The sequence below is a fragment of the Oncorhynchus tshawytscha genome, linkage group LG16, assembly GCF_018296145.1.
Source record: "Oncorhynchus tshawytscha isolate Ot180627B linkage group LG16, Otsh_v2.0, whole genome shotgun sequence".
Taxonomy (NCBI): domain Eukaryota; kingdom Metazoa; phylum Chordata; class Actinopteri; order Salmoniformes; family Salmonidae; genus Oncorhynchus; species Oncorhynchus tshawytscha.
The window spans coordinates 39,585,569-39,604,860 of NC_056444.1; the positions used below are offsets into that span (position 1 = coordinate 39,585,569).

General features: G+C 43.0%; 1 protein-coding gene across 4 annotated transcripts in view; it reads left to right on the forward strand.

Annotated features, from left to right (window-relative positions):
* Positions 1-19,292, forward strand: part of LOC112215642 (acyl-CoA dehydrogenase family member 11) — a 55,699-nt gene that overhangs the window by 4,991 nt on the left and 31,416 nt on the right. For all 4 annotated transcript variants that reach the window (XM_042299149.1, XM_042299151.1, XM_024374836.1 and 1 more), the window contains exons 8-13: positions 990-1,096; positions 1,204-1,318; positions 1,714-1,791; positions 2,043-2,181; positions 2,688-2,795; positions 6,647-6,745. In XM_042299149.1, the coding sequence (XP_042155083.1) occupies positions 990-1,096; positions 1,204-1,318; positions 1,714-1,791; positions 2,043-2,181; positions 2,688-2,795; positions 6,647-6,745 (646 nt within the window). The remainder of the gene's footprint in view (positions 1-989; positions 1,097-1,203; positions 1,319-1,713; positions 1,792-2,042; positions 2,182-2,687; positions 2,796-6,646; positions 6,746-19,292) is intronic.

Below are 19,292 nucleotides of genomic sequence, written 5' to 3' on the forward strand. Positions count from 1 at the left end.
CATGTAATGAGTACTTTTGGGTGTCAGGGAAATGTATGGAGTAAAAAGTACATTATAAATAAATAGTAAAGTACAGATACCCCCCCCAAAACGACTTATTAGTACTTGAAAGTATTTTTACTTTACTTTACACCACTGGATAGGATGCACCTTTTCACTGATGGCACATGATGGCCATTGAAATGCCAGATGGACTGGTGTAAATGAAGGAACACGCATATGCACACACACACACACACACACACAGTAGCCGTTTTTTGATGCTCTCTCTCTCCCTCTCTCTCTCTGTATCTCTCAACTTGTCATCTCTTTGGCACTGTTCGGCTGAAGAGGCAGCTAATGAGCTCAAACTATTCCCAGGTCCACATTCTCATCTATCTCATCAAGACACACACACACACACTTTGTCTTATCTGCTTTCATTATCTTTATTCTGTACCTGAACACGGCAAACCAAAGCAGACTCCTGTGTTATGATCTATACAAATCATTATTTTTCATCAATCAGCTTTCATCTGTCTTCGACACCATTTTGCCTCTTTCTTGCTGATAATACTATCTTACTGATAGAGGACTTCCTAGGACTGAGATATTTCTCTAGACTGTCTCTGCTCACAGAAGATCTTGTCTCTGTGTGTATGTCTGTAACCCCTTTCCTCTCTCTGTCTCTGTCTCTCTGTCTCTGTCTCTCTGTCTCTCTGTCTCTGTCTCTGTCTCTCTGTCTCTCTCTCTGTCGCTGTCTCTCTGTGTCTGTCTCTGTCGCTGTCTCTCTGTGTCTGTCTCTCTCTCTGTCTCTCTCTGTGTCTCTCTCTGTGTCTCTCTCTGTGTCTGTCTCTGTCTCTCTCTCTGTCTCTCTCTGTCTCTCTCTGTCTCTCTGTCTCTCTCTCTCTCTCTCTCTGTCTCTCTCTCTCTCTGTCTCTCTCTGTCTCTCTCTCTCTGTCTCTCTGTGTCTCTGTCTCTGTCTCTCTCTGTCTCTCTCTCTGTTATAGGGGATCTATGCGCGCCACCTCCTGGGCAATGCCAGTGCTCCCAATGCTGCCCAGTTTGGCCAGAGTGTGGAGCCGTTGGCCCAGGTTGGGCTGCAGATTGCAGAGAAGTATGTTGGTTGACATGATACTAAAACTACAGTCTATCATCTCATACTAGTGCCTGTATGTATTATGGTGTGAAATGGTATGTTTGTGCGTGTCTGGCTGTTTGTAGCCCCTCCAGTTCGGGCCCTGCTGATTCCAGACTGTTCCTCCAGACTGCTAAAGGCCAGGCTGTCCACCAGCAGGTCACAGAGTTCATGAAACAACACGTGCTTCCTGCTCAGCAGGTCAGTTGAAAGGTCAGGGGTCAAGAGCAGAGAAGACAGAAGGAGAAATTACAGGGCACTGTATGAGTCAGAGTGGCAGTCAGGGTAATGAGGTACAGAGAGTGCCGGAGGGAGCAAGCTAAGTGCACTCACACTTACTTCCGTCAACAAAGAGACAAAATTGTTCATTCTGTCACATGCCTCATAAAGAGCATCTGGGACGTATTAAATGGAAACCACAGCGGATATAAGACAAGCGCTTGTAGAAGAGCTGAGGATTCCATATCCTTATTGAGTCGGTCTCTTCTGTGGGCATTATACATTTCTGTCTGAAATGTACTGTATTGTGAAGTTGCAACCTCCTGAATTAGTCCACGCTTTGTATATTCACCAGTGGATGACTGTTTTTCCCCCAGGAAGTATCAGAGTACTACTCTAAACACGCCCACTCACCCCAGAGATGGCACCCCCCCCAGGTGATAGAGGATTTGAAGGTAAGGAAGGACATGGTGGGTGGGGGGTGGTGTTGGTGTTTTTTGATGGTCAGCTCTTGTAGAGTGTTTGAGGAACAAGGTGAAGTTGCCCCTAGACATTGATCTTGGGTCAGTTTAGCATTTACCCCCATTAATGCTTAAGGTTAGGATTGGGGGAGGGGAAGCTGATCCTAATCTGTACCAACGGGGAAACTCCACCCTAGAGCGGTGTTTGAGTTCAGAGGTCATTTAAGATGTCGTACCCCCCCCAGGCGAAGGCCAGAGAGGCGGGGCTTTGGAACCTCTTCCTGCCGGCAGTAAGCGGTCTCAGTCAGCTAGACTACGCCCACATCGCAGAGGAAACGGGACGATGCCTCTACGCCCCTGACCTCTTCAACTGCCAGGCCCCTGGTAAGGCATGGTCACCACTGATTAAGCCTGTTGAAGTTACTGTCTGATAGTGTGCTAAGTTTAGGACCAAGTTCTTTGCTGATGCACGACCAGGTAGATGATGTTCGGAGCCATTCATGATTAATAGATGTATCTTATCTAATGATGTGAATCATGCTTGTATTCACGTTTCATATTTACGGAATTATTATGTCATAAATTAAGTCATGATGAGTTATAACATTATCGGACTGTAAAATCACCAGGAATTGAGAAGAAAAAAAATGTGTTTAAGTTAGGAAATCTGTTCCCAAGTATTCCTATGAATAAAAGAAAAAGAGGCATACAGTGTGTGATCTTGTCTCAATGTAATCAAGGTATGAAATGAGTGTTCTTTAAATAAACAGTTTATTTTGGGGCTTAGTTGCGGTCAAGTTGCAGTGTACAAATGATTATAAATTAGGTTGCATTGATGTGATGGTGTCATTGGATAATTCCTAGATCTATGGTTGTGTTTGCCCCTACAGACACGGGGAACATGGAGGTCCTCCACATGTTTGGTACTGAGGAGCAGAAGAGAGAGTGGCTCCAGCCCCTGCTCAGTGGACAGATCCGCTCCTGCTTCTGTATGACAGGTACGCCCTCAGGCCCAGGGCCATGCTTTAATATATGGCTACACTATATCCCTGCTGTGTATTCATGTATCTCTATATATGGCTCCACTTCATCCTAGTCGTGTCAGTTCACGTAGCACAAGACGATATGACGTGATGGATCGCATTAATAAAGTTAGTAAAGGTCGCCAAACATTATATGGTGATAACTCAGCCCTTGTGCCACAAATATGCACTCTTAAATTAATTCACTCCTCCTTCTTTTTAATTAAGTTTTGATTTATAATTTCGACAGGAGGCTAGGAAAGCTCTCTTACTCAAAAATAGACTAGTGACATGCTTAAATGGCAGCCATTTTGTGGCAGTACGTTCACCACACATGACCCTTTGGAAAGTACACTATTAGAAGAAGAAAAAAGGTGCTGAGTAGAACCGTACAGGGTTCTGCAGTTAGTCCCCACAGGGGAACCCTTTTTGGTGCTGGGTTGAACCCTCTATGTAGGGTTCTTCAAATAACTTCCTGTATATGGTTCTACCTAGAACCCTCTATGAAGGGTTCTGCCTAAAACCCTCTATAAATGGTTCTACCAAGAACCATTTTATCATCTAAATGTTCTTCCTAGAACCGCCTATGAAGGGTTCTACCGAGAACCCTTTTATCTTTGGATGGTTCTTCCTAGAACCCTCTATGAGCAGTTCCACCAGCCTTATTAGGCTTTAACATTTTGTTATTTCAGACAGTACATTACATATATCATAAGACCTTTCTTTGAGGGTCTAGTTATACCTCAACACAGTGGTGTTACAGGCTGAGTACAGCATGTAAAATAAATTTGGAAATCCATATTATTCAATTATTGCACCCACACTGCTCACGCCCGCCAACGAGTGTTTCGTTGCTAACACGGAACCCAAACCGGCTGCGCGCGTGAATACGTTTATTTTGTCCCCCACACCAAACGTGATCACGACACGCAGGTTAAAATATCAAAACAAATTCTGAACCAATTATATTAATTTTGGGACAAGTCGAAAAGAATTAAACATGTATAGCAATTTAGCTAGCTAGCTTGCACTTTTGCTAGCTAGTGTTGTTTCATTTGCTGTTGCTAGCTAATTTGTCCTGGGATATAAACATTGAGTTGTTATTTTGCCTGAAATGCACAAGGTCCTCTACTCTGACAATTAATCCACACACAAACCGGTCAACCGAATCGTTTCTAGTCATCTCTCCTCCTTCCACGCTTTTTCATCTTTGAACTTATATGGTGATTGGCATCTAAACTTTCATAGTATTACCACGATGACTGGCAACAAAGTTTGTCTTTCAAATCACCCACGAGGGGTATAACCAATGTGGAGATGGCACATGGGTACCTGCTTCTATAAACCAATGAGGAGATGAGAGAGGCAGGACTTGCAGTGCGATCTGCATCAGAAATAGGAATGACGGCCTCCTGGGTGGCACAGTGGTCTAAGGCACTGCATCACAGTGCTAGCTGTGCCACCAGAGATTCTGGGTTCGAGTCCAGGCTCTGTCGCAGACGGCCGCGACCGGGAGGCCCATGGTGCGGTGCACAATTGGCCCAGCGTCATCCGGGTTAGGGAGGGTTTGGCCCGCAGGGATATCCTTGTCTCATCGCGCACTAGCGACTCCTGGGCCGGGCGCAGTGCATGCTGACCAGGTCGCCAGGTGTACAGTGTTTCCTCTGACACATTCGTGTGGCTGGCTTCCGGGTTGGATGGGCATTGTGTCAAGAAGCAAGACTGTAGACAAGACTGTAATTACAACCAATTGGATACCACGAAATTGGGGAGAAAAAAATGGGTAAAAAAAAGAAATAGGAATGACTTCTATTTAGCCCGTGGCAACGCAGACGCTTGTTGACGTGCGCGAGCAGTGTGGGTGCAATAATTGAATAACATAGATTCCTTAATTTATTTTGCAACGCTCGCACACATGACGCGAGCGGTGTAGTCAGGGTATAAGGGCTAAAATAGAATTCAGTTATATTTCTGACTCAGATCGCGCTGCAAGTCCTGCCTCTCCCATCTCCTCATTGGTTTATAGAAGCAGGTATCCACGTGCCATCTCCTCATTTGTTATATCCACGTGGGTGACTGAAGACGAACGAGGTCAGTGGCGGTAAAGCACCTAATTTATGAAAGTTGCCAATCGCAATATAAAGTCAAGAGAATAAAAAGCCCGGAAGGAAGAGGGATGACTAGAAACGAGTCGGTTGACCGTTTTGCCTGTGGATTAATTGGTGGAATAGAGGACCTTGTGCATTTCAGGTAAATAGGACAAATTAGCTAGCAAGTTCAAGCTAGCTAGCTAAATTGCCATAAATGTTTAATGCTTTTTGACCTGTCCCCAAATTAATATAATTGGTTTGTTTTGATATTTTAACCTGCGTGTCGTGATCACATTTAGTGTGGGGGGGGACAAAATAAAATTATGCACGATGGCGCACGCGCGCAGCCGGTTTTGGGTTCCGTGTTAGGAATATCCTGGTTCACAGGCCACATCAGGCCTGCAAGTGGCATTATGCTGGCTGGCAAAGCATGTGTCCAATAAGTGAAATTGTTAATCACCCGTAACCTGCATTCAGAATGACTGCCAGGGTAGGGAAGATTGAATACTGAGACTACCTCAATCATCTAAACTGGAACAACCATCTCAGTAACGGGTGCAATAAATCCAACAGATTGGATTAGTTTAGAAAACTGTATGCTCTATCTTTCTGTAGCATAAAATGTATTAAACAATCAATGTACATGCAAAAACACATATTACACTAAAACAAACTATTCTGAACATCTCACTGCAATAAAGCATGCTGGGAAATATTATTTATGGCTCTATGTAGAACCCTTCTTGCCTGCCAAAGAATCATCAAAGAACCCTTTCTTACAAAAATGGTTCTTAGGATGTTAAAGGTTCTAGGTAGAACCCTTTGCCTTACAAAGAACCCTTGTCTTCCAAAAAGGGTTATTCTGATCGAAACGGTTCTTGGTAGAACCCTATCTCTTCTACGAGTGTAATAACCCTGTAAGCATGCTTGTGGGGGTGCTGCCTCCACTCAGACGACCCCACCTGAGGGGAGAGGAGGTTGTATATTCATCCCAGCAGGTACAGGCTCTGAGTAGAGCTATCTCCATAAAGACACTGAACACTCTGAGCGAGGCCTGTGGGACCACACCATGAGTCAGAATGTTGAGAATGAGCCATCCCCCTCTGTTTGTTACCCATTACAGAGAAATTGCATGCATCGCAAATGGCACCCTATTTTCTATATTGTGCACTACTTTTGACCAGGGTCCCTAGGGCTATGTTAGAGCTCTGGTCAAAAATAGTGCACTAAGTGGAGAATAGTGTGCCATTTGGAACACATCAATAGTAATGTAATGATGTTAGAAGGGACGATAGTGGGCGTTAGGTTCCCTTGTGTTCCTGCAAACACAGATGTTGTTTCCGAGGTGTTTGTGTGCGTCATCGGTCTGGTTGATTTCGGATGAGCCTCCCACTCCTGTGTACACTCTGTGTACACGTTCCTGGGAATTTACTGTGCATAGAGAAACCTTCACTCTAGAGTGGATCAGTGTTTGGACTAATTAAAGAGCGATTCACACACACGCGTACACAGAGGTAGTGTCTCCTGCTGTGTTAAACACTACCCAGTGATCTCTGTCTGGGTGGGTGCGTTTCCTGTCCACAAGACTTAAGAAAAGGGTTAACCTGCACATTGCCATGCTTTTCCTGTTTGCGGTGCAGCTACAGCCCCAAAGTTGACATAGTCGGTAAAAAAAAACATGTACTGTACCAATAACTCCCACATAATTTTAGCTTTGCCGTTTTACCCTGTCAACAGAGCCTGATGTGGCCTCCAGTGACGCCACCAACATGGAGTGTACCCTTCAGAGGGACCAAGACCATTACGTCGTCCACGGGAGGAAGTGGTGGAGCAGTGGTGCGTAAAACCTACTTGTTGTCTCACTCACCTTTTTGAATTCCGGTTTGATTTATAATTCCAGCTGGAGACTGGGTAAGCAGGGAAGCCTATTCATTGTTCAATTACTCCAAAATAGACCGTTGACACTCTTAAATGAGTCGCGAATGAATAAATATTGAAGCTCTCTCTCTCTCTCTCTCTCTCTCTCTCTCTCTCTCTCTCTCTCTGTCTCTGTCTCTCTCTCTCTGTGTGTGTTTGCATGCCACCGAAGCAGAAAGGCCTAAAGTGTTTAAGCTTAATTGTGACTCCTCCCGTGCTATTTGAACAATGCTCTAACTGCCTGAGAGCAGTTACTACCCAAAAGCAGCGCTTCTTTTCATCTCTCTACCCAAACACACTAATGAGGTAAACATTTTATCCTCTCAGCCACACATGGCTTACAGAACTTATTCATGGAACCAAGACAAACAAACACTGAAAGGACCATGTTAAACATTGTGACGTGTGAGTCTGTGCTTTTAAAGGCAATTTTAAGGATTGTGTGACTGTTTATTTCTTATATTGACTCAGTTTTTATATAGTGAATGAAAAGGTTTATTTGTGGGATCTTTGACAAAGATGCAGATACCAGTTACTCACCGGCCAAACAGTATCTCCACCCTATAAGCCAGGGATCAACAACTAGATTCAGCCAGGGACGATTTTTCTCTTGAGCGGATTTCCAACATTTAAAATCAATTGGAGCTAATCTTTTATGTCCAACAATGATACAAACAAAAAATTGTACCAGTCAAAAGTTGACACACCTACTCATTCAAGGGGTTTTCTTTATCTTTACTATTTTCTACATTGTAGAATGATATTGAACACATCAAAACTATGAAATAACACACATGGAATTATGTAGTAACCAAAAAAAGTATGAAACAAATCAAAATATACTTTATATTTGAGATTCTTCAAAGTAGCAACCCTTTGCCTTGACGACAGCTTTGCACACTCTTGGCATTCTCTCAACCATCTTCATGAGGTAGTCACCTGGAATGCATTTCAATTAACAGGTGTGCCTTGTTAAGTGCCTTGTTAAATGCCTTCGGAAAGTATTCAGACACTTAGACTTTTCCACATTTTGATGTTACAGCCTTATTTAAAAGTTGATTTAAAAAAATGTTTTTCCTCAGCAATCTACACAATACCCCATAATGACAAAGCCAAAACAGGTTTTTAGAAATGTTTGCAGATGTATTAAAAATTAAAAACGTAAATTCCTTATTTACATAAGTATTCAGACCCTTTGCTATGAAACTCGAAATTGAGCTCAGGTGCATCCTGTTTCCATTGATCATCCTTGAGATGTTTCTACAACTTTAATGGAGCCCACCTGTGGTAAATTCAATTGATTGGACATGATTTGGAAAGGCACACACCTGTCTATATCAGGTCCCACAGTTGACAGTGCATGTCAGAGCAAAAACCAAGCCATGAGGTCGAAGGAATTGTCTGTAGAGTTCCGAGACAGGCATGTATCAAAGCACAGATCTGGGGAAGGTTACCAAAAAATGTCTGCAGCATTGAAGGTCCCCAAGAACACAATGGCCTCCATCATTCTCAAATGGAAGAAGTTTGGAACCACCAAGACTCTTCCTAGATCTGGGAGGTGACCAAGAACCCGATGGTCACTCTGACAGAGCTCCATCTCCTCTGTGGAGATGGGAGAACCTTCCAGAAGGACAACCATCTCTGCAGCACTCCACCAATCAGGTATTTATGGTAGAGTGGCCAGAAGGAAGCCACTCCTCAGTAAAAGGCACATGACAGCCCACTTGGACTTTGCTAAAAGGCACCTAAAGGACTCTCAAACCATGAGAAACAAGATTCTCTGCTCTGATGAAACCAAGACTGAACTCTTTGGCCTGAATACCAAGCGTCACGTTTGGAGGAAACCTGGCACCATTCCTACGGTGAAGCATGGTGGTGGCAGCATCATGCTGTGGGGATGTTTTTCAGTGGCAAGGGACTGGGAGACTAGTCAGGATCGAGGCAAAGATGAATGGGGAAAAGTTCAGAGAGATCCTTGATGAAAACCTGCTCCAGATTGCTCAGGAAGTCTCAATGTCCTTGAGTGGCCCAGCCAGAGCCTGGAATCGAACATCTCTGGAGAGACCTGAAAATAGCTGTGCTGCAAAACTCCCCATCCAACCTGACAGAGCTTGAGGATCTGCAGAGAAGATTGGGAGAAACTCCCCAAAAACAGGTGTGCCAAGCTTGTAGCGTCATACCCAAGAAGACTCAAGGCTATAATCACTGCCAAAGGTGCTTCAACCAAGTACTGAGTGAAGTACTGAATACTTATGTAAATACGATATTTCCGTTATTTTATTTAATGAATTACAAAAACAAATCTAAAATCCTGTTTTTGCTTTGTCATTATGGGGCATTGTGTGTAGATTGAGGGGGGAAAAAACATTTTTATCTATTTTAGAATAAGGCTGTAATGTAACAAAATGTGGAAAATGTCAAGGGGTCTGAATACTTTCCGAAGTCACTGTATGCCTGTAGATGTTGCTAACTGACCCCCTCAATCACTGTCCACTGTAGGACATATTCCAGATGTTCCCCCACTCACAAACTGTGGTTTGGGGCCCTCCTCATTTAAACATTCTCTTGGAACACTGGCCTGTTGTTTTCAGTATCGGCACGGAACATATCCTTAACCCTTTCAAGACTGTCTTGTAAGGGGCCTCCCGGGTGGCGCAGTGGTTAAGGGCGCTGTACTGCAGCGCCCGTACGGGAGTTGTAGCGATGAGACAAGATAGTAGCTACTAAAAAAAAACAATTGGAGACCACGAAATTGGGGCGAAAAAAGGGGTAAAAATCAAAAAAAGATTTTAAAAAGACTGTCTCTTGTAGTAATTCAATCTGAGAGAAGTTGAGAATGTATGGTCCTGTCTGGTTCCGTTAGTAGAGCAATGACTGGATCGTGGGTTCAATTCCCGTTTGGGACCACCCATATGAAAATGTATGCGTGCCCTCCTGTACGTCGCTTTGGATAAAAGTCTTCTAAATGGCATATATAATTATGTTGCCCATTTACCTGTGATTCATCTGATAACACTTGGTATGACGGTGTTGACAATGTTCTCTGGCATTGGATAACATATTTTGGATAGGAATACATTCTGTGCCCGCATTGTTTTCCCTCTAAACCTCATTCATGTTTCACTTTTTGCGGAGACGACTGTCTCTAATGCCAGTGACGTTTTCTATCAAGTTTGACAACGTCTAATTGGCTGTACATGTAGGTGGTTCCTAAACCCACAAACAAACAGAGTAGTGGTCTGAATGAATAACCGAGACATCATTATCCTGGAAACTAGTGGTTTTCCTGGTTTTCCAGCATTCGGGTTCAATCGAAGGAGGAACATTATGCATTTCGTCATTGATGATATAGAGAGATGCCAATCACTAACCGAGACGGTAATTTCTCTACTATAATATACATGTGTATACTTTACACAACATGTAGCTTAGAGATGGCCTTGCATTTGGTAGATATTCAAATATTTTTTTACAGCTGTTTATTTCTTGGTGTTATACAGTAATGACAGCAGAGCAAATGTATTTCACCAACTAAACCAAGTGTGAAGTGACGTCTGATACTTGAGTCGTGTCATGTGTAGAAGTGACAGTTGGCACGTGATACAATCAGTCAGGATACTATCCATGGTGCAGCTGGAAAAGTTCTTAAGAATCTGAGGGGCCATGACACATTGTTTCAGCCTCCTGAGGGAGAAGAGGCACTGCTGTGCCTTTTTCACAACGGAGCTGGTGTTGAGTCCTCAGTGATGATATTAAGTCATCAGTGATGTGGACACTGATGATCTTGAAGCTCTTGACCCAGTCGATGTGGATGGGGGTGTGCACCCGCCCCTGTTTACAGTAGTCCATGATCAGCTCCTTGGTCTTACTGCCAGCTCTCTGACCTCTTCTCTATAGGCTGTCTCATCGCCGTTGGTGATCAGGACTTACCACCGTCATGTCGTCAGCAAACTTGATGGAGTTGGAGTCGCGTGTGGGTGAACATGGAGTACAGGAGGGGGCTAAGTACACACCCCTGGGGGCCCCCATGTTGAGGGTCAGGGTGGCGGAAGTGTTGTTGCCTACTCTTACCACCCGGGGGTCGAGAAGTCCAGGATTCAGTTGCAGAGGGAGGTGTTCAGTCCCAGGGTCCCAAGCTTGGTGACCAGCTTGGAAGGGACTATGGGGTTGAATGCCGATCTGTAGTCAATGAACAACATCCTCACATGAGGTATTCCTCTTTTTTCTAGGTGGGAGAGGGCAGTGTGGAGTGCAATTGAGAATGTGTCGTCTGTTGGGGCAGATCTGTTGGGGCAGAATGCAAATTGGAGTGGGTCCAGGGTGTCTGGGAGGATGGAGTTCATGTGTGCCATGAACAACCTTTCAAAGCACGTCATAATTACAGATGTGAGTGCTACAAAGTGGTAGTCATTGTGGTAGGATGCCAAAGAGTTTTTGGGAACAGGAATGATGGTAGTCAGCTTGAAACATGTGGGGGATTACAGACTGGGACAATGAGAGGTTGAACGTGTCTGTGAAGACGCCTGCCAGCTGGTCTGCACATTTATTTTGCAAAAATGACCTTCGTTTTGAAGTCATACTGAGACAAGGGTCTCTTTAACAGATGAGCCCTACATAAATACATCAAATGCATACAATTTACACAACATATGAAGAAAAACGGACATATTTATCAACATAGAGGTCTCTGATCATAACTCTGAACTGACCAAGGGGGGCCAGAACTGGAAGTTGTTCCACATGAAGGGCACAAAAAAAAAAACTAAAATCAACTTTACTCAACTGTGGAGACTAAAGGGGCCTCCAGTGTTCTCCAAGCCTGAGACCGGCTTTGGTCATTTGTCAGTTTAAATTGAATTAATGATGATAGATACATAGAACGTTTCTGCATGAGTGCTTTGTAGATAAACACAATAAAATGCTGCTCTCTCCTTACATACAAAGAGGCCCAACCCACTTTTTTGATACAAAACACAATGGTGAGTTCTATAACCATCACCAGGAACAACCTAAGGACACAATGGAAAACAGTATCTAGTGGTTTAAGTGTAGATAATGTAGCATGCATATAGATAATATCCCCATAATCTATAATAGACATAAGTGGCCTGAACAATTTCCTTCCTATTAACAAAATTCAGACATGCTTTGGTTCCGTAAAAGATACCAACCTTGAACTTCAACTTCTTCACCAGCTCAGTGACATGTTTTTTAAAAGACAGTTTGTCATCAAGCCAGATACAAAGATATTTGTAGGAAGGAACTCTCTCCATTTGTGTACTGTTCTAAGTAGTCATTAGAAATGTAATGTAAATCTGGGTAATGGGACCTAGATAAAAAGCATGCGTTTTGTTTTGTTTGCACTTAACACTAACTTTAGATCTAATAACATTACATTAACATTGTTATTTATATCAATTGTAAACAGTAGTGGGCTGAGTATCGTATCTTGGGGCACTACTTTATGTATTTCAAGGAACTCAGATTTGAACCCATCTACCTTGATGGCCTGAGTTCCGTCATTGAGATAATTATGAAACCATCAGTCTACAAATATGGCAGCACAATTATTTCTATCATTCAAGGCAGGTATTCCCAAACTGGGGTACGCGCAATGCCGTCGGGGGTATGCCAAATAAAAATGTGATTCATGTATTTTTTTAAATTGAGAGATGAGCTTAAAGTTCTTCACTGACCATTTTCACTTGTCTGACCGCTTGCATGATGACGAGTCTCTCACGACTGGCCTCTCTGGGAGGTGTTTTATCTCGCCTGAATGATCTGAATCTAGGATTACATGGACTCTGCAACTAGCCTCAATTTTGTCCCGCACATTGAATATATGATTAAGAATTTGGAGCTCTTTTCTGTCTGCATTAACAAGGAAAACACACAGGTCTTTCCATCATTGTATGATTTCTTTGTGTGCAAATGAACAAGCTTACGGACAATGTCAAATATGATCAATTTAATTTAATCAGAAGCCACTGCCAGATTTCTGGATTGGGCTGCGCTCAGAGTATTCTGTGAAGACACTGATGCCCTTTGCAACCATGTACCTATGTGAGAGTGGATTCTCGGCCCTTACTAGCATGAAAAATAAATGCAGGCACAGACTGTGTGTGGAAAATTATTTAAGACTGAGACTCTCTCCAATACAACCCAACATTGCAGAGTTATGTGCATCCTTTCAAGCACACCCTTCTCATTAACCTGTGGTGAGTTATTCACAATTTTTGATGAACAAATAAGGTTTTATATATAAGATGGTTAAAATAAAGAGCAAAATGATTGGTTATTAATATATTATTATTTGTGCCCTGGTTGTGACAAACTCACACTCATTTTTATGTTTAATAAATGTATCGTACAGTGTGTGCGTGTGGCAGGCTTACAATGATGCCAAAAAACAACCGAGTGCGCTGACCCTGGTGCTAGAGGTTGAATGTTTGAAGGGGTACGGGACTATAAAAAGTTTGGGAACCACTGATCTAAGGTATTTGTAATTTCATTTACAACTAGCATGGTAGCCGTAGTGGTGCTATGTTTAGGTCTGAACCCAGATTAACATTACGAATAACATTTACAGATTGAAAATAACAGCTATTTGTTGACCAATGATTCTAGTGTTTTGGCAAGGCAAGGGAGCTTGGAAATGGGTAGATAATTTTCAAGATCACTATTACATGCTATGAAGACAAACCCCAGGAATACCATCTGACCCTGTGGCCTTAGGAGTGTTGACCCGTTTAAAAACTAATGAAAAATTAGGAATTTGGGGAATTTTAGGAAAATTAGGAATTTTGAATTTCACCATATAGCAAATCCAGGATATGAGGTCATCCATCTTATTATCAAGTGGCTTTCCTATTGGCCAATAGAATGGCGGGAAGTAGTGGCTGGTTTTCCCTTCGCTTTAGTCTCACCAGGAAGCTCGCTCTCCTGTGTAACAACTGCGCTGAGAGTCGGGAAGTAAGTACAGGGAGTGATCGTTTTTTAATAAATAAACAAGACAATAAACATGAAACACGCACCAACATGAAACAGAGTCAATAACACCTGAGGAAAGAACCAAGGGGAGTGACAGATTTAGGGAAGATAATCAAGGAGGTGATGGAGTCCAGGTGAGTGTCATGAGGCGCTGGTGCGCTTGACGATGGTGACAGGTGTGCGGGCTAATCAGCAGCCTGATGACCTAGAGGCCGGAGAGGGAGTATAAGTGACATCCTGCCTCTTTCTTGCCGGCGTTTCCACCTGATGTTAAGGATGCATCTCAGACACCTGCTAGCTAACGTTAATTTGTCCTATTTAGCTAGCTTGCTATTGCTAGCTAATTTGTCCTGGGATATAAATATTGAGTTATTTTACCTGAAATGCACAAGGACCTCTACTCTGACAATTAATCCACACATAAAACGGCCAACCGAATCGTTTCTAGTCATCTCTCCTCCTTCCAGGCTTTTTCATCCTTGAATTTATATGGCGATCCATCTAAACATTCATTGTATTTTCACGACAACCGGCAACAAAGTTTGTCTTTCAGTCACGTGGGTATAACCAATGAGGAGATGGGAGAGCCAGGACTTGCAGCGCGATCTGCTTCAGAAATAGGAATGAGTTCTATTTTAGCCCTCGCGCGAGCAGTGTGGGTGCAATAATTGGATAACATGGATTTCTAAATGTATTTTGCGACGCTCGCGCACCCGACGTGTCCGATCTGGTCAGCATGTAAGGGAGGTTACTCTTTCTTTTTGTATTCTGGCCTTTACGTCCTCCTCAGTTCCGCCTTGTTTGGGGATGACGCTGTCCCAGTAGATGAAGTAACTGATGTCCTACGTAACACTATTTTCGCCATCACTGTATCCTTACCCCTTAAATTATTGGGAGCGTATATTGAGTGAGCTCTTTCACATCGACTGACCAGGTAAAAGCTGATCCCTTATTGATGTCACCTGTTAAATCGACTTCAAATCAGTGTAGAAGAAGGAGACAAATCCAAAAATGATTTTTAAGCCTTGAGACAATTGAGACATGGATTGTGTATGTGTGACATTCAGAGGATCAATGGACAAGACAAAATATTTAAGGTCCTTTTAAAATGAGTATTTTAGCATTTTAATTTTAATTTATTTAACCTTTATGTAACTAAACAGGTCAGTTAAGAACAAATTCTTATTTACAACGATAGCCTACCACCACACAAAGGACATCCACACAACAGTGGGAAGCATTGGAGTCAACAGAACCAGCATCCATGTGGAACGCAATGACACTGTAGAATCCATGCCCTGACAAATTGAGGTTGTTCTAAGGTCAAATGGGTGTGCAACTCAATTAGGAAGGTGTTCCTAATGTTTTGTACATTCAGTGTCTATAGAGTTTGTCACCACTTCTTCTTATAGGATTCAAAATTCTATTCGCATCATAATAATGTCCAGATATAGGCCTACAACTTATATATAGATAACTCCAGCATTTATGTTTTCTCCCACTTATATCCATAGGAGATGTTTAACGAGAAAAACAGCTCGTTTCCATGCTGCGTTTGATTTGAGTAATCGACACTGTTCCCAAATGGGATAGTTGTGGTTTGTCTTCTCTCTTGTCTAGCATGACTGCAACAGTGCCACTAGAAATTACCTGATTTGACCCTGGACTCATGTAAATCTACCCTCTCTTTACGGAGGAATCTGGACTCATATACTGTATATATATTTTATTTTTATTTTGCTGCACTTTTTTTTTTTTTCTATTCTGCCCTTGATCTCCTTTTTCCTTCTCTTTAAAATGAGTCGCTTTGGGGTACATTTCAGAGCTGTGTGACCGTGACGACTACAGCCCTTTACTGTGTGTGTGTGTGTGTGTGTGTGGTGATGTAATTTTAGCTGTAACACACTTCCAGGAGTGTGGTAATTTACTCCAATGACTCCCAGACCCATGGTGAGCCTCTTATCTGGAGGCCATAGTGACCCCGGCATTACACGCAGACCCAGATGTCAACCATCTGGACTCCTCGACTCCATGCAAGACTAGTTGATATCTGCTCATACCTAGGCTGACTCTGTTCATTGAAACATGGGTCCTATGATGGGATATTATGAATGATGACTATGTGGTGTACAGTAGAATGGCTGTTTGGTCGTTTTCCTCTGGCTCACTATCAGAGGATGTGGAATTGGTTAAGCTCTTTGGTTAAACCTCTTGAGAAATGACAATTTAGCTCAGCTTAGAAAAGGATACTTTAATGCCACTGAAGAGCCTGATTGGTTTTGCTTGTTATCCTGGCTTGTATTGTACTTGTAGGCCTTTTCATGAGATGGATAGAGTAGAGACGTGACAGTAGGGAGCAAAGTAGAAAGCAATGCCAGCCGATAACGAGAGAGTGTAGAATAACGAAGGATAAAGTGATGGATGAAGAAAGACAGGTTGGTCTGAAAAGGAGAGGTTGATCTTAGTGAATAATGTACAGTGTAAATATGAATAAGTAGATACAGTATAGATATGTCTAGATATATGTATAGATAGATACAGTATATGTATGTATAAATCCGACCATCACCTCTGAGACAAAACCGCGATTCGTCAGTAAAGAGCATTTTCTGCCAGTCCTGTCTGGTCCAGCGACGGTGGGTTTGTGCCCATAGGTGAAGTTGTTGCCAGTGATGTCTGGTGAGGACCTTCCTTATAACAGGCCTACAGGCCTACAAGCCCTCAGTCCAGCCTCTCTCAGCCTATTGTCTGAGCACTGATGGAGGGATTGTGCGTTCCTGGTGTAACTCGTGGAGTTGTTGTTGCCATCTTCTACCTGTCCCGCAGGTGTGATGTTCGGATGTACCGATCCTGTGCAGGTGTTACACGTGGTCTGTCACTGCGAGGACGATCAGCTGTCTGTCCTGTCTACCAGTTGCGCTGTCTTAGGCGTCTCACAGTACGGACATTGCAATTTATTGCCCTGGCCACATCTGCAATCCTCATGCCTCCTTGCAGCATGACTAAGGCACGTTCACGCAGATGAGCAGGGACCCTGGAAATATTTTAATGTTTTTCAGAGACCGTAGAAAGGCCTCTTTAGTGTCCTAAGTTTTCATAACTGTGACCTTAATTGCCTACCATCTGTAAGCTGTCAGTGTCTTAACGACCGTTCCACAGGTGCATGTTCATGAATTGTTAACGGTTTGTTGAACAAGCTTGGGAAATATTGTTTAAACACTTTACAATGAAGATCTGTGAAGTTATTTGGATTTTTACGAATTGTCTTTGAAAGACAAGGTCCTGAAAAAGGCAAGTTTCTTTTTTTTTTGCTGAGATTATAATTAAAGACAAAGGGTTAATGATAATACTAAGAAATTGTTTGGATTAGTAATAATTTACATTAAACATGCATGTGTAAAGTTTTATTGTCTGACATTTTTCCATTTATACTATTCTTTTTTTGTAACATTAGAAATAATTGAGGTTGATTCATCAAATTGAATGATCATATCCTTAATGTTTACTAATGAGTGTAGCTACAGTTAGGTAGATACAAAAACCATATACAATTAAATTGGGCAACTCTGATGCCAGAACAGTACAGTAATATCAGTGACGCAATAACAAACAAGATTATTTCAAACAAATTTGATCAATTTATTATTAATCTTTTTATTTACAAATAATCTCAGATTTAATAAGAGGGTTGATTTTAATATGCACAATAAAATGAGGGTTATTGGTCAAAGATTTAGACCAAAAGATAAAGCTTATTGACTAAAATGTGTCTTTCATAAAACAACAGATTTGTTGTCTGTAAAATCAAATCAAAGTATTTGTCATGTGCGCCAAATACAACAGGTGTAGACCTTACAGTGAAATGCATAGTTACAGGCTCTAACCAATAGTGCAAAAAAAGGTGTTAGGTGAACAATAGATAAGTAAAGAAATAAAACAACAGTAAAAAGACAGGCTATATACAGTAGCGAGGCTATAAAAGTAGCAAGGCTACATACAGACACCGGTTAGTCAGGCTGATTGAGGTAGTATGTACAGGTAGATATGGTTAAAGTGACTATGCATATATGATGAACAGAGATAAGCAGTAGCGTAAAAGAGGGGTTGGTGGGTGGCGGGACACAATGCAGATAGCCCGGTCGGCCAATGTGTGGGAGCAATGGTTGGTCGGCCTAATTTGAGGTAGTATGTACATGAATGTATAGTTAAAGTGACTATGCATATATGATAAAACAGAGAGTAGTAGCAGCAGCATAAGAAAGAGGGGTTAGGGGAGGCACACAATGCAAATAGTCCAGGTAGCCATTTGATTACCTCTTCAGGAGTCTTATGGCTTGGGGGTAAAAACTGTTGAGAAGCCTTTTTGTCCTAGACTTGGCACTCCGGTACTGCTTGCCATGCGATAGTGGAGAGAACAGTCTATGACTGGGGTGGCTGGGGTCTTTGACAATTTTTAGGGCCTTCCTCTGACACCGCCAGAGGTGTCCTGGATGGCAGGCAGCTTAGCCCCAGTGATGTACTGGGCCGTACACACTACCCTCTGTACTGCCTTGCGGTCGGAGGCCGAGCAGTTGCCGTACCAGGCAGTGATGCAACCAGTGATGCAATGCTCTCGATATTGCAGCTGTAGAAAGTTGAGGATCTGAGGACCCAGTCTCCTAAGGGGGAATATGGACACCAAGGAACTTGAAGCTCTCAACCTGCTCCACTGCAGCCCCGTTGATGAGAATGGGGGCATGCTCGGTCCTCCTTTTCCTGTAGTCCACAATCATCTCCTTAGTCTTGGTTACATTGAGGGATAGGTTGTTATTCTGGCACCACCCGGCCAGTTCTCTGACCTCCTCCCTATAGGCTGTCTCGTCGTTGTCGGTGATCAGGCCTACCACTGTTGTCTGCAACTTAATGATGGTGTTGGAGTCATGCCTGCCCATGCAGTCGTGGGTGAACAGGGAGTACAGGAGGGGACTGCGCATGCACCCTTGTGGAGCTCCAGTGTTGAGGATCAGCGTGGCAGAAATGTTGCTAATTGGAGTGGATCTAGGGTTTCTGGGATAATGATGTTTATGTGAGCCATTACCAACCTTTCAAAGCACTTCATGGCTACGGACGTGAGTGCTACGGGTCTGTAGTCATTTAGGAAGGTTGCCTTTGTGTTCTTGGGCACAGGGACTACGGTAGTCTGCTTGAAACATGTTGGTATTACGGACTCAATCAGGGACATGTTGAAAATGTCAGTGAAGACACCTGCCAGTTGGTCAGCACTTGCACGGAGCACACGTCCTGGTAATCCGTCTGGCCCCGCAGCCTTGTGTATGTTGACCTGTTTAAAGGTCTTACTCACGTCGGCTACAGAGAGCGTGATCACAGTCGTCTGGAACAGTTGATGTTCTCAAGTATTCCTCAGTGTTGCTTGCCTCGAAGTGAGCATAGAAGTGATTTAGCTTGTCATGTCACTGGGCAGCTCGCAGCTGTATTT